Source organism: Harpia harpyja, chromosome 1 (assembly GCF_026419915.1).
Source record: "Harpia harpyja isolate bHarHar1 chromosome 1, bHarHar1 primary haplotype, whole genome shotgun sequence".
Lineage (NCBI taxonomy): Eukaryota > Metazoa > Chordata > Aves > Accipitriformes > Accipitridae > Harpia > Harpia harpyja.
In genome coordinates, this window is record NC_068940.1 from 98251532 (window position 1) to 98276775 (window position 25244).

The 25244-nt window shown below is 37.5% G+C and overlaps 1 protein-coding gene across 1 annotated transcript in view; it reads left to right on the forward strand.

Moving 5' to 3' along the window:
• The first annotated feature begins 95 nt into the window (after positions 1–95).
• The window catches only part of NCAPG2 (non-SMC condensin II complex subunit G2), a 56989-nt gene continuing 31840 nt past the window's right edge, over positions 96–25244 (forward strand). The window contains exons 1-11 of the mRNA XM_052806676.1: positions 96–399; positions 1115–1209; positions 4057–4248; positions 5273–5387; positions 5870–6027; positions 6915–7049; positions 15343–15437; positions 16296–16365; positions 17070–17156; positions 19734–19829; positions 24702–24827. Coding sequence (XP_052662636.1) covers positions 1135–1209; positions 4057–4248; positions 5273–5387; positions 5870–6027; positions 6915–7049; positions 15343–15437; positions 16296–16365; positions 17070–17156; positions 19734–19829; positions 24702–24827 — 1149 coding nt within the window. The 5' untranslated portion in view covers positions 96–399; positions 1115–1134. The remainder of the gene's footprint in view (positions 400–1114; positions 1210–4056; positions 4249–5272; positions 5388–5869; positions 6028–6914; positions 7050–15342; positions 15438–16295; positions 16366–17069; positions 17157–19733; positions 19830–24701; positions 24828–25244) is intronic.

Here is a 25244-nt window from a genome sequence, read left to right on the forward strand (position 1 = left end):
GGGGGGGGGGGAAGGAGCACAGCTCTCGCGAGACGTGAGCTCCGCGGCGCCCGCCCAGCCCGCCCGCGCGAGCTCAACGGCCGCCGCGGGAGAATTCGAAAGCGGCGGCAGGGCCAGGCCCGGGCCTCGCCTCCGCGCGGCGTGAGTGAGCCAGCGCGGGGACCCAGGGGCGTCCCGTCGCGTTTCTGAGGGGCACCCGGGGCTGGTGCCTCTTCCGGCAGTGGGGCGTTCGTATGGACGGGCTCCTTCCTTGGGCAGCGCTGCCGAGAGGCGCAGGCACTTCTCCTGCGTGTCAGTCCGTGCGATCGCCGTCTCCGTTTCCCTCCCGTGCAGGCAGCTCCGCGTTACTGGAACCGTAACCCGTCGATCTGTGAGGATTTCTTTCTGAGGCAGCGCTAGGTAAGCGGCCCGTCTGTCTTGCCGCTTCCTCGTCTACCGGGGGCGTAGGGCGGCCTGTGGGGCCGTGCCGTGGACCGGGCGATAGCCCGGCAGGCGACCGGCCCCTGGCTGATCCGGGTCAGTGCCCTGCGGTCGGCACCCGGCCCGTTCTGTCATACGGCTTCACACACAGCAAAGGCTGTGTAAGGCGGTCTCCCGGCTGATAGGGGTGGGAAAAGCACGTCAGGAATTACCTGGGGTGGAAGGAATGCCTAGGTGCGTAAATTGCGCTCTTGGTGCCAAAAAGCGGCCTTGGCCGTTTGCCACAGTCTTCGCTTGACAAGAAAGGAAAGGAGAGAATATTTTGCTGCCTGCCCATCAGTACTTTTCTCACAAGTAAATGCTGTCGTCGGGAATGACAGCTAACTAAATAGGAGGCATGTGCTGGGTACACTGTTCTTTCTAAAAATCAAAGTATCCATTAAAAAGTTCTTCTGTTTTAAGACTTATTTAGTAAAAAAAGAACTAAAAGGAAAGCGTGCAAATACTGCAGCCTAGTGCTGTTACAAATCTAAATGCTGATTCAGATATCTGTCAAGTATTTTGGAGAGGAAAACATCTTCTATTTATAACTACGTAGATGAAGAATGTAAGTTCATACATTCTTCGCTGAGACCAAAAATGGTCTTATTTTGAGATACAGTACTTTCTCTAACATTTTGTTTTGTTTACAAAGCAAGAAAAACCAAGACCACAATGAAACACGAAGCATTTTTACAAGTTGTGTCTAAAGAGTCAGTTGAAGACTTCTTGCGTTATACTCAGAATCCTGTAAGTAAGCCATGATAACACATGCATGACTAATAAAATCCTAAGTCTGTTAGTAATGCAGAAATTTTGTGACATAGGGACAGAAGCTATTTCTCTGGTACCTGCAGATGTGCTAGAATAATTGCTGTAGAAAATAAGTTCAAATGGTACTTAAGGGAACATAGCTGAAAAAGTTGTAGAATCTGAAATTTTGCTATTTATGATGGAACTAACTTTTTAATATTTGGCTGTTGCATATACTGTTTACATTTTTTTAAAAATAAATTATGAGTACCATGGTAATACTTCAGAAAAAAAAAAAAGTACTCATTTGACGTTAATGAACTATTGGTTTTTTATCAACCTATGAAAGAGTTCATTGCTGTGTGATGAATATGACCTAATATACAAACATATCAGAAGCATGTTTCACTAGTATTTGTTCATTCATTTGGTAGTTTAAGTTGTCCACTTATTCTTTAGTCAGTGTGTAATTGTACTTGATAGTTCTTTTTATCACTGAATGTTTTAGAGATGGGATAGATTGCTCTCTCTAAATGCAGTGTGGAGAGAAGCAGGAGGACCAACAAAACAAATCCACTGAAATCTACTAGTTAAAAGTTCATTCTCACATTTTGTGTATGATACTGCATAGTAATCAGAAATAATAATTTGCATTGTGGTGTTTTCCACTAAGCTTCAATCTGTCTGGTATTAAGATATACATGATTTCTCCTAAACATCTTTTGCTAGCCTTAATAAATGGTATTGTCAGGTTAGTTTCTTAAGCTTTCTAATCAGTATTTTCCTAATATTGCCTGGATCAGGATAAAGTAAGTGGATCAGCTGACCTCTATGTCCACAGAAGCACAAACTAATTTACTAATGTAGCAAATGTATTAAACTTATGATTTCTATGATAGGCATCATGTTTTATGTAATAAGCTTAGAAATCTTTGTCTCCCAAACATAATTGAATCTCTTTTTCCAAGAAATTTGCTAGTTTTTTCATTTGCAGTCCTGTGTGTAATTATAGATAAGAACTTTATTACCAGATTGCCTTTGCTTGTAGCCTCCTTCCCATTTTTCCCCAAACCTAAACACATTAACAAGGTACTATTCTGTTTAAGATAATGTATGGTACTTGCAGCATTTCCTTTTCAATTAATTTGGTCATGTTGTTTCTGTCATCTTCATCCAGTAATCCATGTTAACATATCTTGGTCTATTTGGATTAAAAATTGTTTTTTCATCCTTTTATTTTTCATCACCGATTCATAAGGGTTGTCTTGCAACAGTTTTCAGCTGTTGCCAATATCTCTGGAAACTGTATGTCACCAGCTATAATGAATATATTGATTAAAACTGTTTTCATGCCTTCACAGCATAAGGGAACATGAATATGCAGATTACTTTTTGATTGTCTAAGAGACCTGAGTTATTTTATTCATTTCCTTTTGAAACCTTCACTTTATCAGGTGCTGTTAAATTTTTCCACTAAATCCTGTTCCAATTCAAGAAAATACATTATTTCTTAGACAGGAAAATAGGAATCACAGATATGACTGTCATTCAATGACATCCTTTTCCCTCATAGGTTTTGGAATAATTGTATCTCATATCATCCCAAAGAAAGATCAGAAATCTCTAGTCTTATTATGAATTCATTCTTTTTGTTCAAAACAGTACAATCTTAATATCCTGTCTTTTGGGTTTGTTTGAAGTAAATGGCTGCAGAACTCCCTGTGTGGCCTTTGTTTTATTGTATTTGTTTCCAGCTGTAGAATAGGATAGAAATTCTGTTATAAATATGTAACAGGATCTTTCTTCTCATACCCTTCTGGGAACCTTCTAATACTTACTGCTGCTTCTTTCATTATTTTCTATTTTCCATTTTCCCTTCAACTTTTTTTTATCTTTTTGATTCCTGTTTTTTAGTGTATCTGCAAACTAAAAATATTTTTATTTCAAGATCATGGACGTTCTCCCTCTTTCCTCTGAAGTGTTTCTGATCTGGTAAACTTTCACTTCAGTATTACAAATTACATCCCCCAAATTATCTGTACTTCCTCTTGGCTGTGTCTGTTTTTTCTTCTCGTCTTTTCTGTGCATATTCCCTTTCCTAGCAGGTTGCCTACCCTTCTTTGATGCTAACAGGCTCTTTGTGTCTCTGAGGTAAATTCGTTTAGCAAGGTCCTTCTGAGGAAATAGTTCAGATCAGTCTCATAGTGAAGTCTCTCATAAAGACTAACAGTGGCTTCCCATTCAGTAGAGCTTAAGAGGGAAGTATGGGGTTAAAGTGCACAGGAGCTAGGTTTGATGTGGGGGGCATTTAACATAGTGAGGTATACAGAGCACTGTTATATACACGTTGTACTCCAAAATCTGTAGTGCTGTCCCTACAGCTGTAACATTTCTAGTCCTTGTATAAGGATTTTGTTTTAACAGCCATCATCTATCTATATTTAAGATAGCAAAGATATGATCAGGGACTTTAATTCTGTGCAGTTGTGGGCTTCTTAACTAAGGGTATGGAATTGTCTCCATTGGGAATGAAGTATTTGGAACACGAGAGACAAGTTGATGTTACGGGTATGTGATTTGTGTTCAGTAGTGTTGCTACTAAGGGCTAAAGACTTTAGTCTTAAAAGAAGAACTCTTGTTTCATGATAAAGAGTTAAGCAGCAGGATTTTTTCATACTTTTTTTAAAGAAATACAACTTCTAGAAGGTATTTTATCTCTGCAACTGCAGAGGAATGGAAATGAATCCTTAATGTAGAAAAAGTGTTAATTTTAGGAAATATGATGATGAAATATAAGCCACACCACTGATGTGGAATTGTGTGATATCTTCTGACCATTCACAGAAAAATATATTTGATCCTTTCGACTTGAATGAACTACTTCAAGAATTGCCAAGAAAACAAAAAGAAGTACTATGGGAGAGACTGACGCAGCTAATGACAGAGAGTTTGATGGAGGACCCTGTGGAAACATGGCAGAGGGTTGAAGATAATGAAAATAATGATGGCATGGAAGTTGAGATAGTTCCAGAAATGGTAAAAATCTTGTAAAATAAAAATATGATGAGTATTTCATATTTTCCGGGAAATAAAATGGAGTATTTCCATAGCACCTGAAAGCATGCAAGGGTTATCAAGCAAGGTCAGTTCCAAACATCACATCCCTGCCCCATTCTTAACTGACTTCTTAACTGTCGTGCTTGGGTTAAGCTGAACTTATGAGTGGCCTATACTATAAAAGATTAGATCTGCTGATCATTATAATTATGAAAGGTGGGACTTAGGTTTTTTCATTAGAGTTGAGTGGGCTTTTTGTATATCTTATTTCAGTAAATAAATGTTGGTATCTCAGATGTTCCTTAAGTATCTGGCATATACTATAAGAAATTCACTACCTGTTTTATTATGTCGTTTTATTGAATGAAGATCATGAAGCCTAGATTTGAATGCCCCTCCCACAAATTTAGCTTATACAGAATTTCTCTGACTCAGACCCTCATATACTGCCTTCTGCACTGTATTCCACATAGTCTTGAGAATACTGGGGGAAAAGGTTATTTAGTTTCGGAAGAAAAAAAGAAACGCAGTGGGGAAATCATTAGGGCGACCTAGAGGCTTGTAGAAAATGCATCATATGTACAGACACCTATAGAATCACGTACCTGGATCTAAAGTCACCAGATCTACACATTTTTGAGTTGCACAAGATCCTGCTAGTTAGGGTCTTTTTAGCTCTGAAATGGATGTGTGTTTGAGTGGTTTTGTTGCAGTTGAAGTTATTAATGGAGGAATGGATACACATGTACAGTCACTGATTATCTACTAGCCGCAGCTGAAAGCCCTTTTCAAATTTTTGGAAATGGATGTATTTCAAAAATCTATGCTTTTTTGCCTCTTCTTATTTGACAGGTTTTGGGTGCCAGTATACTTTTTCTTCAAAATGGAAGCATAATAACAATTCAGCTTTGCTCTCTATTGCTAAGGTTTATTTCTTGTTGTAATTATCTTCTGAGTATAAAATAAACTGCAGAATTGTTTCCTCAACGTTCCTTTCTTTCAGAAACAAACTGTAGCTGTGATCCAAGGAGTGACAGCTGTAGTTACTGCTTCCATACCTGCAGTAGATGAAACTGTAAACTACAAAGCTCTTCTAGAATGTGTTTTTATTTTAAACGGTGCGTACTTGCCTGTTATAGAATACAACATTATACCATTATACTGTTTTTTTAGCAGATGAGTATATTAGGTTTTTTTGTTTGACCTGACTGGCCTATGGAACAGAATTTACAGGAGAAAAGTTGGTACGGATGTGAACTCTTACTTATGAGACAAAATTAAGGGAGCATTAAAAAATCTTAAATAGTTTTCTTTCTCCCAATCACTGTTCGCCAATGATAGGTAACTTCCCTTATTCTGTGGCTTATATTACTTTTAAGGCAAAACTTAAGATTCCATTGTTACTGATCCAAAAACTTGGCCAAAACCTTAGAGTTAACAAAGCTGCCTAAATACCCACAGTGAGAATAAGGCATCAAGCTGTGTAAATGTGGCAAGAGCTGGTTGACATTGTGAGGTTTAGTTAGTGTACTAACAGACTAGTGTTTTACAGGAATAACTTGGTTTATTGCAGTAAATAATTATTTTATTACTGTTGTAGGTGTTCTTCCTGCATTACCTGAATCTGAAAAAGTCCTAAAGGGTGCTATCCAACGTGTATGTGAAATGTGGTGGGAGAAAGGACTGGAAGGGAAGGAGCAGCTAGGGAAGACTCTATTTATCATTCTGCTAAAAAAAAGCCTGAATAAAGCTGCTACGGTATGCTAAAGCTATATTGACTTTTAGATTATTACTGAATATTCCAAGGAAGATTATCCCTCTAAAATATCTTTTATTTCAAGTTAACTTGTTTTCCATGTCCTAGTGCTTCTCAATTAATAAAACCTAAGATATATGTTGGTTACAAAGTGTCTTTTTGGTGTTGATTGCATAAGCAGCATATGAGAATGTCGCCTTCTCTAGAACAAACTTTAAAGATTTTTGGCATCAGTTTCACACGAGAACTGGGGTTGTTTACTTTTTTTTTTTATTATTTCTTCACTTATTTCTAAAGTTCAATGACCAAGGTTTCAATAGCAATAACTCTTTTAGTTAATTTTTTTAGAGTTTTAGGGGTTTAAGTACTATGTTCAGCTACTTATAGAGACTTCTTATGTGGGAAGCTTCATTTTCTGTTACTCTGTATCTCTCTGAAAATAATTTCTCTTTTTCTTTATTAACGGACTGAAATTCTTTTTTTAAATGTGAGGTACTTAGAGTATTGCGGCATACGTCTTTTGCCCTAACCCAATAAACATCTCCTTACTTATTTCTGAGTTTTTTTCCCCTGTTAATTGCTTTCATTGTATAAAGTTTCAAAAGTGCAATGATACAGTTTTCATCTATTTTACATGAAACAGCAGCTTTCTTTCTGTACTTGAGCATGTCTTCAGTTGTTGGAAGTCAGTACTTCTGCAGTTACACATATTTTTGTAATTTTTCCCAGTGATGTGGTGAAAGTCAATTAATTAGTGTTCATAATTTTACAATCTGAAAATCTTCTGTCTGTAACAATGCATTTCAAACTCATGTAAAATCCTTTAAATGCTTCTTCACATTAGAGCTATGCCTACTTCACTATAACGTTGCCTTTTTTTTCCTGTCAGGGTGCAGATGTAGTTCGTATATGGAATCAACATCAGATATTACTTTGTTTTGATTATGACTCAGAGGAGAGCGATGAAGTGAAGGACTTGTTGCTTCAGTGTTTTATAAGTGTAAAACACATTAAAAAAGAAGAGGTAGGCAAATTTTTATCTTACTGTGATTTTACGTGACTGGGCTTTGGTTACTTTTAACGATCTTGCATTAAGCCTTTTTTTACAGTACAGTAAGTAGCAATACAAGACAAATCAGCTCTGACTCCAAGCTATAAATGGCTGATACTCTGTTTCATTTGGAAAACCCTTTATTCTATTCCAGACTAAAGTGTAAAAGTATATGTCTAAATCATCACTCAAGTCCTTGTATCCTGAGGTAATAAGAACCAACTGCTTTGCTTCCAGTGCATGTCCCTCAATACTTAAAACCATTCCCTGGTATAATTCTCTTCTTTTATAGCAGTTTTTCTTTTATTGGAGACAGATAACTGTAGCAAAATAATTTCCCTTCTAAGTGATTCCATTTAGAAGATTGCATTGCCATAGTCTGTTTTAAAAGTAGCAATAGAACCCAACTTTACAGCAAAATGAGAATTATTTTATTTGACTACCTACATTTCTCAGTGAAGAATTGCTGTGTTGTAGTTTTTAGTTTATGCCTGTGCACCAAGATAGTAGTATCCAAGCTTTTTTTTCTCTTTAGGTGACAAGACAACCTGACATTGGTTCTGAAGTTCTAACTCCTCCTCGCTTGTTTAAAATATATATATTCCCTTTCATGGAATATATGAACTTCTGTCATAAAATGAGCTCTGAGATGGCTGCATGATTGTGGCAGTATGGGGATATGGCATTTTAAAAATGGTGGTAGCAAATGAGTTAGGTTAAATGTTTGATAGACCAGGTTTTGGATACCTGACACTAAGGTGATTTTCTTTGTTACCTACACATTGTATTTTAAGATGTTTTCGTTTTGACTAAAATTGGGATGTACTAAGGCAATGTGAGAGTTGGGAAAGGAAGGAGAGAAAGCAAGGGTAGAAAGAGGGAAGACAGGTAAGACTTTATTGACTGATTTTGCATTTAGTTTTATGTTCTTGGTGTATTTCATTTTTAGGTCATTTTTTGTCCTCTTGAAAAAGTGTGTACCTGTATGTGTTCTTTGTCACAGTACTTAAAATGCCTTAGCTATATTTGATTCTGTATTAATTACTTTCTTCTGTTTTACTTGAATCCACTGCATCGCATTAATATTTTATAATCATATAGACACAGTAAATAATTGGGAATTATATATGTAAAATGAAGCTGCTATCTAGGTTTCAGAAGCAATGTCTTGTAGTTATGTTTTTCTTCCCTATTTTGTGAGATTTTTATTATAACACATGTTAATTATTACAGAGATTTTTCTAAAGAAATTTTGTACCTTGAATCTTTGGGTGAAACACAGCCTTCAGTATAAAAGTTTTGTTTTGATTTTTTTTTTATTTTGGGAAAAAAGCAGTGATAATCAGACTTGGTACTGAATCTTTTTCCTGGCGTATCAAAACACTTCCCCTCTGCTCCACAAGAATATGCAGATTTGGTCACACTTCACACATTTACTTTTCTGCCCAAGCTTTTGCTCTTCCCTCCTCCCAGTGATTTCTGGTCTCTTGACATTTTGTCATGTTTTCTTCTTCATATTCCTATCCCTATCTCTTTCTAGGTAGATATAGAGAGCGCCTTACTGCACTCTTTGCTCTGGCATATGATTGTTAGTGGTTTAAATCCTTAATCCTGAATCTTTAGCTTTATGGCTAGAAGGATGGACTGAAAGTAGCAGCTCCCAGCTGGGAGTTGAATTTGCATTCTGTCAGACCATCTTTCTTTCTGATAAAGGTGAAGGATCTAAACCACTGTTCACAAATATAGACTCTTATTGATTATGTCTAATCTTCTCATCAGTTCTTGCCATTGAATTACTAGTATTGCCTGCCAGGCATCAATTCAGAGTGCTGAAAACTTTGAGTGGGCTTGGGGAGCTTTCTTAATTTCAGTGAATACCTTTTTAATATTATTCAGGTCTGTTTGTTAGCCTAAACTTCTTCACAAAAAGCTACAAGGGCTGTCAGCACAGCTGACAGGTCCATAGTCACTGTTGCCAGATCCAGTTCTGGACCTGACCTGCATATTAGATTATGATAGTGGGTAGAACTTGATAGGGTATCTCCCTTTTTAGGGCTTTCAGGCCTTGAAAAAGCTTCAGGCTCTTCATTTCCAAGCCTGATAAGTTCTGAAATATATTCAAGGATGCTTTGGCCATTCTCATACTTTTTACTAATTTTAATCTGTACCTATTTAGGAATGCTCTGGGTTTGGTTTTGTTTTTTGAGGTGTTGGGTTTTTTTCCCCCCCAAAAAAAGTTTAACATGGGAGGGAGGGGAAATAATAGTTGCTCCTCCTAATTCTTCTTCTGGTTATTCCTAAGTAAGTAATGTTGCTGAGCTTTAATGTTAGAATTACAGAGTTTGAGGTTGGAAGGGATGTCTTGAGATCATCTAGTCCAACACTCTTGCTCAAAGCAGTCAGCTAGAGCAGGTTGCTCAGGGCTGTGGCCGGTTGGGTTTTGAATATCTCCAAGGATGGAGACTCCACAACGTCTCTGGGCAAACTGCTCCAGTGTTCAGTCACCGTTTCAGTAAAAAATAATTTTTAAAAAATTAAAATAAAATAAAATATTCCTTATGTTTAAGGGGAATTTCTTGTATTTCAGTTTGTGCCCATTGCCTTTTGTCAAATCACTGGGCACCACTGAGAAGACTGTTACCATCATCTTTACATCCCCTGTGAGATATTTATATACATTGATAAGATGCCCTTGAGCCTTCTCTTCTCCAGGCTAAACAAGCCCAGTTCTTGCAGCCTCTCCTCATATGAAAGACGTTCCAGTCCCTTAATCATCTTTGTGGCCCTTCACTGGACTCTCTCCAGCATGTCCGTGTCTCTGTTGTACTGGGGAACCCCGCACTGGACTTAGGACTCCAGATTTGCCTCACCAGTGCTGAACAGAGGGGAAGGATCACCTCCCTTGACCTGCTGGTTAATGCTTTTCCTAGTGCAGCCCAGAATGCAGTTGACCTTCTTTGCTATAAGGGCACACTGCTGATTTCTGTTCAACTTGTCAGCCCCAAGACCTCTTCTACAAAGCTGATCTCCAGCTGGTTGGCCCCCAGCCTGTCCTGGAGCATGGAGTTATTCTTTTCCAGGTGCAGGACTTTGTATTTCCCTTTGTTGAACTTCATGAGATTCCTGTTGGCACATTTCTCCAGCTTGTCAAGGTGCCTCTGACCAGCACCCAATCTCGTGTATCAACCACTCCTCCCAATGTGGCTGCAAAATTGCATGTACTCTTGTCTCATCATCTTGGTCATTAATGAAGATGTGAAACAGTGTTGGCTCCAGTATTTATCTCTGGGGTATACCACTACTGACCTGTTGCCAGCTTGGCTTCATGTTCTGACCTAAAGCTCAAACGTGCTGAATACATGTGTCAACTTCTGAAAATGCTGCTGTAAGTCATAGATTTTTTTCTGTCTTCTTCCATTTGGAAAATGCCTTGCTAACCTTAGTGCTATATTTGAGTATTGCTACAGTCGAGGAAGCTTTTTGTATCATCCAACAAGGCTTTTTCAGTCAGTGCATCATTCTGCTATCACTTAGTTCACCCTTGCAATTTCTTCAGTGATCTGTTAATGGGAGTCTATTTTGGTAGGAAGTGAACTCTCTTATGCCTCTGTTTACCTGGCAAGTTGTAGTTGTTTGATCTTCGCTAACCACCAGGTGCCCACCAAGCTGTTCTATCACTCCCCCTCCTCAACTGGACAGGGGAGAGAAAATATGACAGAAGGCTTGTGGGTTGAGATAAGGACAGGGGATCATAGAACATCTCAAGTTGGAAGGCACCCATAAGGATTATTGAGTCCAACTCCCTGCTCCTCAGAGGACTACCTAAAACTAAATCAGATGACTAAGAGCATCATCCAAATGCTCCTTGAACTCTGACAGGCTCGGTGCCATGACCGCTTCCCTGGGGAGCCTCTTCCAGTGACCAAACACCCTCTCAGTGAAGAACCTTTTCCTAATGTCCAGTCTGAACTTCCCCTGATGCAGCTTCATAACCATTTCCATGTGTCCTATTGCTGGTCACCAGAGAGAGGAGATCAGCACCTCCCCCTCTGCTGCCCCCCATGAGAAAGCAGGCAAAACAGACCTGCCTTGGGGAAAGTTAATTTATTGCCAGTTAACAATGGAGTAGGATAATGAGAAACAAGAACAAATCTAAAAACACCTTCCCCCCCATCCCTCCCTTCTTCCTGGGCTCAACTTCACTCTGGAGTTCTCTACCTTCTCTGCCTCCGAGCGGCACAGAGGGATGGGGAATGGGGGTTGCAGTCGGTTCATTACACGTTGTCTCTGCCATTCCTTCCTCCTCATACTCTTCCCATGCTCCAGCATGGGGTCCCACCCATGGGAAGCAGTTTTCTATGAACTTCTCCAATGTGAGTCCTTCCCACGGGCTGCAGTTCTTCACGAACTGCTCCAGCGTGGGTCCCCCGCAGGGTCACAGGTCCTGCCAAGAGCCTGCTCCAGTGTGGCCTCTCCATGGAGTCATAGCCACCTTTGGACACATCCACCTGCTCCGGCGTGGGGTCCTCCCCGGGCTGCAGGTGGAGATCTGCTCCACCGTGGGCCTCCACGGGCTGCAGGGGGACAGCCTGCCTCACCATGGTCTTCCCCACGGGCTGCAGGGGAATCTCTGCTCCGGTGCCTGGAGCACCTCCTCCCCCTCCTTCTTCACTGACCTTGGAGTCTGCAGGGCAGTTTCTCTCACATATTCTCACTCCTCTCTCCCAGCTGCTGTTGCACAGCAGTTTTTCCCCCTTCTTAAATGTGTTATCCTAGAGGTGCTACCACCGTTACTGATGGGCTCAGCCGTGGCTGGCGGCAGGTCTGTCTTGGAGCTGGCTGGCCTTGGCTCTACCAGACGTAGAGGAAGCTTCTGGCAACATCTCACAGATGCCACCCCTTTTAGGCCCCCAGCTACCAAAACCTTGCCACATAAACCCAATACACAAGTCACTTTACATCCTTGAAGAAACTAGTTCAAAATAAAAGGGGAACCACAACACATTCTGGAAAGACCCCAAGATAGGGTCCAGTTAAATTAGGTGTCTGAAACCAATTTAGTCATCTACACAGGAACCTAATCAGGACAGGTCCTGGGAAGGATTTAATTGCTTAAGTAAAAGTGAATGACCTGTGCTACATTAAATGACCTAAGTTGCCTCAGACATCCACATGGGGCTGGCACATAAAACACAGGAACTGTCATAGATCTCTGCCTTCTGGAAAACCATCTGAGTGTTTAAAATTGCTCTGTTTAGGTAGTGGCACGTTGCCCTGACTCAACAGAGTCAACAGAACAATTCAGCTTCATAAAACATTTACTAAACAGCTGGTCACTTGAATTACTCTCCAGGCAATTAACATTCTAGGGACTTAAAAATCCAAATTTAGATGTCTCGATTTGCAAGCTGAAATCCAACTTCAATATGTGAACTGCCAGTACAGATCCAGAATGGTAACTGTCTGGGATTTTTCTAGCTCTGCAGACAGGAGATTAAGTGTCTTGAAATTTAATGTATTCAAACCATTTTCCTGTTGCTATAAAACTATTGTACTTCTGTTGCAAGTCCTTCTGTTTGGGATTTTGCATCCTGAAGAAGTTTAGTTTTAGTGACAACCCACCTCATGTGTGTTCTCTCGTTTCTCTGCCTGGCTCATTTCACCAATGGTAGATTTCTTGTAGCAACGTGTCAAACACACCCAACATGCACCCAGTATCTCTGCTGGACCTTTTTCTTACATTCTGTGTCTATTTCTAAAATGCTAATAGTCATACCAAATATCAACACGATTTATGAATTGCCTTGAGATGAAACTGAACTTCTGTATATCAGGGCTAATATTCCCCTTTAGTGCCTGCAGGCTTGTTCTACAGTTCCCAAGGGAAGGATACCTAATTCTTTTTACTGGACACATCCCAGAGTGTAGCTCCATAGCAGCTTAAACTAATATAACTCCAGGTTGCAATGATCCTGTGTTGCCATGGGCTAGCATTCCTATTTTCCTCTCCACAATATAAATGCTCAAAGGTGGAGCATTCATACTGAAGGAGGTAGCTGATCAGGTTTTTTTTCCAAGTAAGATTATTTTTCAGCCAGATTAACTGCCTGGACTGGTTCATCATATGCAAGGATGAAGGGAAGGGGAGGGTCAGAAATGCAGTATCCTGGTTCTAGATCAGATTGAACTGATGCAGAATTGCACATTTACACCTCATGGCAAAATCAGGGAGTTTGGTTTTTCTGTCTTCCCAGATAGTGCTATTCAACACAGAGTAATATTTCTCAGACACTTATTTGCAGGCTGTATTAGTGGAGCAATTCTCTGAATTTATATCTGTGTGATTTATGAAAACATTCTTGTTCAGGTGGGGTTTCCAATCAAACAGCTGGAGAGCCCTGCAGAGCATATATTGTTGTGTTTTAGAGGTAGGCCTTTCCTACTCTCTTCTTCCTTGTTAACCTTTAGTGTGTGTATACAGCTGACAGTCACATGTACTGCGTCCACAAGTACAGCAGTACCAGATGCCCAACACTCTGTTAATGCATTAACCCCGAAGACGATAAGTTCACAATCTTATTCGCCTATCACAAGTTTACCTCTCAGGATACTGAGATTGTTGACAATAGTAATCATTTCAGATCCATTGATCACAAGCAGCAGATTAAATTAGATGCACTTACTATCATTTTCAGGATCAAGGTCAATCTGTTGAAATCTAAGGCAAAAAAGAGTTGGTTGAAAGCTACTTTGTGACTTTTCTTCATCTGTCTTGCTGCTGGGATTGTATAAGATGAGATGAGTTTGAGTTTGTCTTCATCTTTGTCTTGTTGAGGCAGGAGCTGTAGGTCAAGACTCCCTTGACCTTTTGGTTTGCCAGGGATGTTGATAGAAGAGTGTACCACTGGGACTCCAGTATATGTATTATACCACCAAGGCTGGAGATAAGTGACTTTTTTTCATTCAATTTTTTTCTTTCTTGGTAGAAGAAGCTCTCATTGACTAGACAAGGATCTTGACACTGTATTTAGCCTTTAGATTTTTATTTTTATGATCTTCTGAATTACTTCTTGACCTGAAGGCATTTAAGCTATCAGTTCCAATAAAGGGCAGTTTCTACCTATATGCTTCCTTCCCTCTACCCCTACTCTATGATATTCTAGCTCAAAGTGTGTCTGGCATTCTCAGCCTTATTTTCCCTATTTGGTCCAGCTCTCGATGGAAGTGCCTTTGAACCTCTGCTAATTGTTCAGTGCACCTTTTGAACTTCTGCCAATGTGCTCTTTACTATTGCACTTCCTTATTAATTTTCCTGATTTATTTTTGGCTAGAAAAAACACAGGTACAAAGGACCCTTAGAGCTGGCTGACTCACCCTTATGTATGATCAAACTTTTCAAAGTCTCAGAAGCTGTATGCCTTCACTTGATCTGTAAGATGAGCCGGAGTGAGGCTGGCTGTACAGATACTGTGTAAGGCTCTAATTCCATGGGCAGATCTTGCTGATTCCGGAAGAGCGAGGGCTTATTTCCTCCATCCACAACCTTCCACTGCCTTTTCATGCAAAAATTCTGTTGCTCATCAGATTCGTCATCACCATTTCTGACTTGCTAAAATGGAGGAAAACTAATTCAGGAAAAAAACTGAATAGGTTTTCTGTTTTCATGAATTAAAGCAGCTCCAGGAGGTTTGCAATCTTACCTTTCATAAGGCAACAGGAAAGGAATTGTAACTGTCCTTGCTAATCAGAACATTTATTTTCCTCAGTGGCCCAGCTGTTGTCTGGGGCTTTGTTCAAAAATGTTTTTGTATCCAATGCTGGCAGAGTTGTCATGCTATTTTATTTGTACCTTCGCCGTCATTACAGTGTCATCCTGGAATGATACTGCACTTGACAGAGCTCTGATGATGTGGCTTTGATGAGGGTCCTGAGTTGCACAGTCCCTTATCATTATGGAATACTACTTGAAGTCATACCAAAACAGAATGGACATTGAAAAAAATGCAGGCAGATATGTAATCCACATGTTCATTTGTTTTGCGTTTTCTCTACAGTATAAATAACAGTAATGCGTGAATTCTGTTTAAAAATTAAGAATCTTAATTTTTTTTTCTGTAACAATCTCATCTATGCTTTTTAAAATTAAAGGTGTCATTTCTTTTGATATTTAAGGTCTGTATTTACTGATTTTTGAGGTGGCTCTTAAATTGGGTATTCCTGTGGGGTTTGACTTCCCTTTTTTTTTCTTCTTTTCCCCTGCCAACAGGGAAGAAGATTCTTGAGCTTTTTGTTCAGCTGGAATGTAAACTTCATTAAAATGATACATGGAACTGTTAAAAACCAATTACAATTCTTTCCAAGGTATGCATCACAGTTACAGTTCTTAATGATTGTTAAGAGCTTGGCTAAAATCTTGTCTCACACTCTAAAATACCTAGTATATTGACAAAATATATCAGAATCCAGAGATCTTCAAATCTACTGAATATAACTACCATATTGTTTCAGCAACTTGATTTAATAGTTACTCTGCACGTGCCTATGTGTACAATTATAGGTGTAGCAAAATGCTTATTTAGCATTAGCTAAAGCAAATGACTTCCATATAAACTATGCTGCATTACTTGGAGTGTTTGTATGAGAATTGCAGGTCTGTTTCTGCTTCTGTAAGGTGTTTTTATTTTTTCTTATGAGCAACTTCTAATTTAATTTGGCAAGATTCCATATAGAGATGTTCTAGTAAGAAGTGACTTGCAAGATCATAGCCTGAGAACTGGACTGATGAATGAAAAATGCGGATTTTTTTCCTTTGATTATTCAGTGAAATATTACAGAAGTAATTCTTCATATTAAAATCAGAGGCTTTCTAGTGCTTTCAGTTAGAATAATGTATACCTGTACATCTTTATAAAGAATTTAAGGCATTCATTGTGAGATAATGATAAAATATCTGTGCTAGTGTTTTCACTTTCCCACCATAAGACATATTTCCTGTGTTTTTTAATAGTGCTTGGGTTCATTAATTAACAGGTAACTTTGTTTTTCCATAATTATCAGTGTAGACTTTCAAGATAATTTCTTCTTCTAAAAATAACGTTGATGCACAGGATTAAGAATATTATTGCTACTTATCAAACGCTTCATGTTGTTACCTTTATGAATTGTACATAGATATGTTTAGGATGCTTGCTTGAGAGTGTTTCCCATATGTTAATACAGATCCTTGATGGAATACATTTCAGAAGTTTACTTCAGGGCCTGGAAGAAGGTGTCAGGAGAATTCATAGAGGTAATACTAGGCTTGAAATTTCATTTGGATAGTTTTGAATTTCAAAGTGGAGAAGATACATGACTTTTCAACCTCAGAAGGGTTCCTAAGCAAGCCATAAGGCATTATTTCCCTAAGGAAAGGGCCTCTTCAGTGTTGTCAAGGAATAACAGCATGTCATGCTTTGAATGTTTGCCCACTGTGATCAGCTTGGCTGCATTTAAACAGCTTTAATTCCTCTGCTGAAATACTGGTTCACACAACTATGCATATACACAATGTTCTTCATAAACATGCTACTTATCTGAGTTACTGAAGCTTTTATTCAGTATGTGCAAGTCTATATATTTGGTAGTTTAAATATTTATCTAGTTTTTGTGGATTGCCATGGAGATTATTAAAAGCATAATTATAGCATCACAACAATGCTACAGCCAAATTTCAGATACCAAATAATTCTTATTTATCATGTGGAGGTGCATTTGAATTCCAAACTTGGTTCTGAGAATCAGATTAATTGTATATTCTGAAATTCTGAAGATCAATTTAAGCAGACAGAGGCCCCTAGCATGGAAAAATTTGGGCCAAGCAGAAGCCAAGTAAGACAGAATATCAGAGTATTTTCTGTTGTTTGTTTTAGAGAAAAATACAAGTTGCTGCATAACCTACAGTATTTATTATTGTTTTCTTGTGTTAACAGTAGCATGTATGTGTTTTTACTGTAGATACTTGAACATAACTGCATTCAGGATTTCATGCATCATGGAATTCATCTTCCCAGAAGTTCTTCTGTTCATTCTAAAGTTAGAGAGGTAAGTTCCTGTAGAGCATGACATGAATTAGTAGCATCAAAATCAGATCAGTTATTATAAAGTGGAAAATTTCCATTTCATACTAAAATACTACACTAGGTCTGGCTGGAATGGAATTACTTTTCTTCATAGCAGCCTGTATGGTGCCGTGTTTTGAATTTGTTGACTAAAACAGTGTTGATAACACACCAGTGTTTTGGGTGTTGCTGAGCAGTGCTTGCATGGTGTGTCAAGGCTTTCTCTTCCCCACTCTGTTTCCCTAGGAAGTAGGCTGGGGATGAGCAAGAAGTTGGGAGGGTCACAGCTGAGACAGCTGACCCAAACTGACCAAAGGGATATTACATGCCATATAACATCATGCTCAGCAATAAAAACTGAGGGAAAGTGGATTTTGGGGAGGTAGCCACTGCTTGGAGACTGGCTGGGCATTGGTCTACTTGTGGGAGGTGGTGAGTGATTGCGTTTGCATCACTTGTTTTGGGGTTTTTTTGTCCTCTTTCCTTCATTTATTAAACTGTCTTTACCTCAACTTGTGAGTTTTCTTGCTTCTCCCATTCTCCCTGCTACCCCACCGTGTGGGGAGTGAGTGAGTGAGTGGCTGTGTGGTGCTTGGCTGGTGACTAGGGCCAACCCACCACAAACACTTGCTTAAAAAATAGCATATTCTGAGAAACAATATTAGAACAAATTTTAGGAGGAACCTGCTTATAGTTTTGAACCAGATTTGTCTTTGGTGCTCAAAAGTAGAAATATAAGGGGATTTTCCAGTGTTCCAGAAATAGTTTTTTTCATCTGTTTTCTAAGCTTTTCCTTACCTAGATAATTGACCTTTCCATAGCCAATCACAGGGACGAAGTCATAAGCTCCTTGCGGCAAATTTAGTAGATGAGTCTGGAGCTAAACTTGTTTTTTCTTTTTGTTATATACGGGGGTTTTTTGTATATGTTTATAGGGACAAGCCTTGATGCAGTTACAAATTCTAGTTGTCTATCTGTGGCTTTTATTCACAAGCAAAACATATGAAAAAATAAGAAGTGCACAAAGCTTTTTAAGACAAGGCATTTGTATTTGATCTATGCCCCTTCACTTCCCATGCTTTCCCCCAAATATATAGATGCTGGAGTGTATAGTATGTGCAATATATAGCTTGATACACCAGTATACAATCCTATATTGGTTTTTTGTTTGTTTTGGTTTCTTTTGGGGGGTTTTGTTTTGGTTTGGTTTTAATCAAATGTAAATAGATTCTCATATCTATAGTGGATTCGCTTGTCCTGTGATTCCTGATTGATGGAGTAGCCTTTTGACAGGGCATTTCATGTTTTTCAGATTCGGAAGCTTATGATCTTGAAAGAGGACAGTGATGTACATAAATCTGTCTTTGAGTTGCGAGGGGAGTGGATCTCAGAATAAATTTGAATGATGCGTTCTTTTTCAGTACGCAAGAATTTGATTTAAAATGGTCCTTTAGAATCCAGAAGTTCCTGTAGCAATTAGGAGAGTAACCAACCACAGTCATTCACTTGAGCAAAGTTTGGGCTATTTTACTGAAAGAGTGGGGAGGGAGGGGAAAGCAACACGTACAACTCTCCTTCTGAACTCAAAGTTCTGATTACAAAACCTATGTCCATTTTGCAAATATCTGATCCTCACTGTTCTAATGAAATCTATTACAAAACAGTACTGATTTGCCATTAATCCTGGGTTAGATCCATCATTCTTATGTAGAAATAAGAGCTACGTAGTCTCTTATAAATTTTATCATGTCTTTACTTCAGTCTATTTCAAAACTAGAGAAAGGGGATTCTTCCACTGTAGCATTGTTTCTGTAGATGCTATTCACAGGCTTCCCTGTCTAGCTGTAGCTATGAATGCCTGAAGTATTGACCACTAGAGGGTCAACTTTTCAAACTGACCAGTGTTTCGGGTGGAGGAATTACTTCATATCGAGTTACATGATGTCCTTTCTCATATTCTGCTCTGGTCTTCTGCTTTCTTTTTTGTCTGCATTATTCAGATGCAAAAATAAAAGGGGCTTTAACTAACTAAGCATAGTTCTGAGTCACAAGGAGTGCTGATACTTACTTTTCATCAGTGCATACAAAATGTCTTACGTTTGTAGATTTCTATTTGGATAACTACAGTTACCAAGTAATATTCCTTTGTTCTTAACAGAGAAATGGCTTATTTATCTGTAGTTGATGATTACATGGTTTCAAAGTATTTCTGCCAGTTACTTTACAAATAGTTTTTTACTGTAACGAAAAAAGAGTGGTTGCTGTGAAACTGACTCTCTAGTCATGATTTTATTTCTCAGTTGTAGATCTTTATATAGACTTATTGAATCTATAAAGTTATAAAACATGATATTTATTAGATCTGTTTCTTTTTTTATGATTTTTGAGACTTCTTAATAAAATATGTTGTCAATTAATATGTCTAGTTTTGTCATTTTCCATAGTATGGAAAACACTTTGCTCATACAAACGATGGAATGAGACAACTCTTGCACACTTCCTGAATGTAGAAAGTACTATTAAAAATGTTTTGGGGGATTGGTTTGTTTGTTTTTCTCAGATGCTGAGTTATTTTCATAAACAAAGTAAAGTTCGTCAAGGAGTTGAAGAAATGCTCTATAGATTGTATCAGCCTATCCTTTGGAGAGCACTGAAGGTAATTATCCTTTTCAGAAAATAGGACTGTCTTTCTCCAACTACTAAATTTTGGGTCCCTCCCCCATGGTCTGTTTTTAATAATTGCTTTTAAAATAAAATGGCTATGAAAGAAAAAAAATCAGTGTGTTTAGCATCTCAGCTGTAGCAGAGTTACTTTGCAAGTTGTAATTAGACATAGTTTCCACAACAATATTCTAATTTGTTAATATAATTTACTTCTATAATTCAGTTTTGCTTGCAGGTACACAGAGTGCTTTCCAGGATTACAGTAGATAGTGGGACTAACACTAAGTTTGGGATTCTCATCTTCTTCTCAATTCAGGAATTTTGTGTAATTTGGTATTCTGTTTTCCCAGATCTTTAGGGAATGATCAGTGCTTTAGTGATCAAAGCCACAAATAAATGTTCAGAGGATGGTTTAGTTTCACCTTCTGATTTATTACCAGCCTTAGAATACAGCTCAATTAATTTATTAGAGTATTATTTCAGAAAACCTTTTATTCTAGTTTGATTGTATGTACAGATATTCAGGCTATGGATGTGCTTTTAATCAAGCATTCAGAATGAAATTTCTGACTTCTAGTACTTTCAAGGTAAGTATGTCTTCCTGTGAATTGCATGCACAGACTAAAGGGTACCTACTGCAGCTTACCTACTCAGATACACTCTGTGGTTAAGGTGAGCCAAGCTTCCTTCTTTGTGAACAGCTTTTATTTTGTCTGAGTTTATGAAATTCCTTCAGTGAGAGCATATACATACCACTTGTTAGAGCCAAATTAAGTGCTGTTAAACATGTACTGAAGTTTCACTTACTGATTGGTCATATAGCATCTTCTCTAGCCATGAGAGAAGTATTTAACAACTCTTAAAGTATTTAAAAACAACTTTAAAAGTTGTTTAAAATGGATTTATGAGTTACAGGAAAGAGTTGGGAGCTGTTTGGTTTCAGTAGAACCCTATGGTAGAAGTGGGAAGATGGACAGACTTGTCGCTAGACCAGTATCTTGTTTGGTCTTACATTAAGGGTTGGATCCCATCTCTTTAGAATTAATATAAACAAAGATCCTTCTGGATAAAACATATATGTTCTCAGTGCAAGAGAATAATAGCTACAAAGCATGGCTTGCTTTAATTTCTACATTTCTGTCTCTAAAGAGAATATTTTTTATAGCATAGCAAAATTCCTGACTAGTGTCTCAGAAACAATTTCATAGTGGTTAGCAAAACATGGTATTCCATTCTTAAGGGAGTTGCTATCCGTAAATGGAGGCTAGTATTTCACTTTCCAAAGCCCAGGACTCAACTCTAAGTTTAGAGTACTTCAGAGGAACATTCTGTCAAACCTTATTAAATCTGCATAGATATGTTTGGAGAAATGTAACAGAAAGGTTTGGCTTGAGGAAAAAAGGTTAATTATTGATTTGCAACAAGACAGTGGGAGAAATTCCTGATTCCAGAAGCGGTTCAGATTTTTAACAGCTGCTATTCATAATTTTCACATCACTAATGATTCCATTGCTAGAACAATTTTAGGAACTTTGTGGGGTGTTTTTTTGTTTGTTTGGTTGGGGGGTTTTTTTGTTGGTTTTTGGTTTTGGGTTTATTTTGTTTCATTTTTATCTTGACAACTTCCATATATGTAGTTAAGCACTTTAAGCTTAGACATTAACAGATGTATCAAATAGGTCATGAAGAATTTGTTTTAATGCAGCAAAATGGTCCAACTGTTGTGAACATAGATTTCAGAATGATAAAGTGAGGATTGTAAAAAAATTGAATGCAGCAATTATATGAATCAGGTAATGATTCAGTGCAAGGAAAGATTCTGAATTCCAAATGATTCAGTACCATATTTGTAATTGGTGAAAGGAAATATGTGACTGAAGGTCAAAATTTGGCAATTTATTTTTGGATAGGCCACTGTCTTGCTGTGCGACTTCTGTGTAGTTAATTTTTCTTTTTCATATAGTACTGCTGAAGTATTTGGCATTTTTAAGATAACTGTTGCTGTGACTCAGAATCACCAGTAGTTTAAGATACAGAACTAAGAAGGGAAGCTTATAATTGTCCTTACTGGCATGGATTATGCTCCAAAGCTTGGAATGTCAGTTTAATTTTAGATAACCAGTTTGATGCTCCTATTTTAGCCAGGGTACAAATCACTAATTTAATATAGTGAAGAACAAATCTTGTTCTAGAACACTGATTACAAAACAGAAAGGGAACTCATAGAAGGATGTCTTTACCCCTCCTTCTTGCAGAAAGGAAAAATACTTCAGTTGTAAGAATACAAAGGATTCTAGAACTATTCATGCTAGAACTACTTGATTTTATCTCTGAAATCTTAAAACTGAGAATGCATATTTGTAATGCATAGTTCTCTGTTTCTTCTTAAATTGCTTGTTTTGCAAATACTTAGATCCCACAAGCTTCCTTTGTGGCTTTTACCTACACATATTTTATAAGCCTTTATGCAACTTTAAGTTTTTATAATATAAGCCTGTATGTAACTTCTTCATCTTTTTTCATGTCTTTATTATGAAAAGTAAGTCTCATGCAAACATAGCAGAGATAGTTGTGCAGTGATTGGTTATTAGTATAAGAAGCTATATAAATATAAAAATATGGATATTTATTGTGAGATAAGTAGTGATTAAGCTATTTCTTATCAAGCTCAAAAAGTCAAGAACCACTCCTCCAGGAATTCAAGCTGTTGAAAGAAGTGATTCCTTTAAAGTGGTGTGTTTGGTTGGGTTTTTTTTAACATCCCACACTTTTAAAATAACTTTTACTGGGGAAAAACAGTGTTTAAATTATTGGAAGTGAATTTCAGGACCTGTAAGACCAGTTGAAACTTAAAAGAAAGCGCTGAAAGTGAACTGAACAAAAACATTAAAATATTCTTTAAAAAGGTTCTGAAAGTTCCTCAGAGTAGTACAAGCATAAAGGTAAAGAAACATTAGTCATTTAAATAACTGCAGGTGCCTCTTGCATGGAAAAGTCAGTGTGGAATAAAATAGGATATGAATTTGAAGTCCTAGGTTTTACCTCTGTGAAGACATTTACTCTATTATGAGCTTGAATATGCAAATATATTTGGGATAAATTCCAATTAATTAAAGCCAGGAGTTTAAACTGTGGGTACTCAGTTCAGAATTAAAGTGAGCTTAATGGAATTCAGTGTACACTTAGAAAGTTTATGAAATTCAACTTTCTGGAATGACCATGGTAGACAAGGTCTAGGTTATTGCACAAAACCATACTTGAATTAATTTTCACATGAAATATTAGTGCAGAAGAACTATTTCACCCTGAATTCACATATTAGCTTGTTATGCATTAATTCTTCAATATAGACAAGCTCAAAGTTAAAGGATTTTCTACAGCTTTATAGGCTTGTATTAAGAATTATCATCTTTTCACTTTTAGTCTGTTTGTATTATCCATGTTAAATAAAATAAAGTAAAACAGAAGTCCCTAACTAGAGAGTGTATATATGGGCTTTATTTGCCTTCGTAGTATTAAATTTAGAATTGCTATTAATTTTGTTGGCTCAAAGAAGTTGGAATTTTTTGGTTCTACCCAGAGATGTGACCCACCATATGAGGATGTGTCTAGAAGGGAAATACGAAATAAATTGTAAATGAAGTAATTGTTGCTCATTTCTTTTGTGTTTTTTCTCTTTTTATTTGCCATTAGCTTATTTAGTTCTAAATATTGCATGGTTATCCGCATTTTTCTTTTCCCTGCCTTTGATCTGAATGTCTCGTATGACAAGGAAAGGAGAAAATTGGATGATTAGAATAGTCAGGAGGTTCCCTGAACTGTCTCTTATCTTGCTGTTAAAATTAAGCCAACTTTGCTTGTTTTATTACACTGTATATATATATATATATAGTCTCATATATATATACACATTTGTTTGTTTTAACTTGGAATGAAAATATAAGCAAAATTCTTCCTTCCCCCTTCCTTCCAAGAGAAGTCAGCACAGGCTCTTATCATTGCACTGCTGTCTTTGATAAATAAAATGTAGTCTGATGGTTAGATTTCAGTTTTCTACCTCAGATGCCTTGAATTTCACCTTCATTTCATTGCCTGCTCTCTTTTTCTATCCTTTAAAAGTCCACAGGGCCAATTATTTTTCAGTGACTGAGTGTCTAAATATACACTTTTTTCATTTTTCTTTACATTTGGGGCTCTACAACCAGCGAAATGTGTAGTGTAACACACTGAAAACTATTACAAATGGTAAAACGTCTGAGGGTTATGAGGCTTGCCTTAGATTTTTGATGAGCTGCCTGGAGCTCAGAACATGGTCCTATTACTTATGTGCATGGATGCAGAACTGAATATGTTTCTGTTTGATAAGATACTCTCCAGGCTTGCTGGTACTTAGTTTTTAAATACTGTTTTCTTGAAGAAATAGGCTTGAGCTTTTCAATTAAATCACCTGTCTCTTGACAGGTAATTTAATTAATTCAGTCTGCTTGAATTCAAGATTCTTCTATTATGAAGAGAAGCTTTAAGGTGACCAAGTGAAATCCCAACTGCTTTTAATTTATTCAGCATTACAGAAAGCAGAAGGGCTCTGACTGTGACTCTTCAGGGTCACTGAAGTTGATATGCTTTGAAATCTGATTGTACTAATAACTCAGGTTTTACTGAATGGGCAGAAATGTAAGGTAAAAAAAAAAATCATATGTTACTATAAGTTCTTCCATACATTTAAAAATTCATCTCTTCCATCTACTTAATTAAAAACACTAACTTGCTGAAAGTGTTTGGAGAGCAGTATTTGACAGGATATGCCTTTTGATATTAACAGTCTGTACTTATTGAAAAAATATTTTTTCCTTTATTGTAACAGGCCAGAAACTCAGAAGTTCGATCAAATGCAGCATTTTTGTTTGTTGATGCTTTTCCTGTTCGTGATCCCAGTTTTAACACTGAAGAGATGGACAATGAAATTCAGAAACAGTTTGATGAACTTTTTGTAAGTTTTAATGAAACTAAAATGTTAAAAATGAAACTTTAATCAAAGCTAACTCAAAAATAAGCTGTTGATGCAATTAAAATTTATGGAATTTCTGGATAGTGTTCATAGGTAAATACAGGCCTGTGATGCAGAAGATACAAAAATAAACTAATATTTTAAATTTCTATAATATTTTGACAACAGACGACATGCACCATTTTCAACTCTGAAAACGAAATATTTGGGATTGTTATTTATTAATCTGTGAATGAAGGATGCTTTTGAAAGGCTAGATGCATGAGTAATGGATCTTGATCCTTACTTAACCTAGGATTGGTAAAGAAAGCTTTAATATGTGAGCATTCATTGGAAGTTTAGTACTGTATCATTAAATGCTTCTGAAATGAAGTATAATGGGGATAACAACCTAAAAAG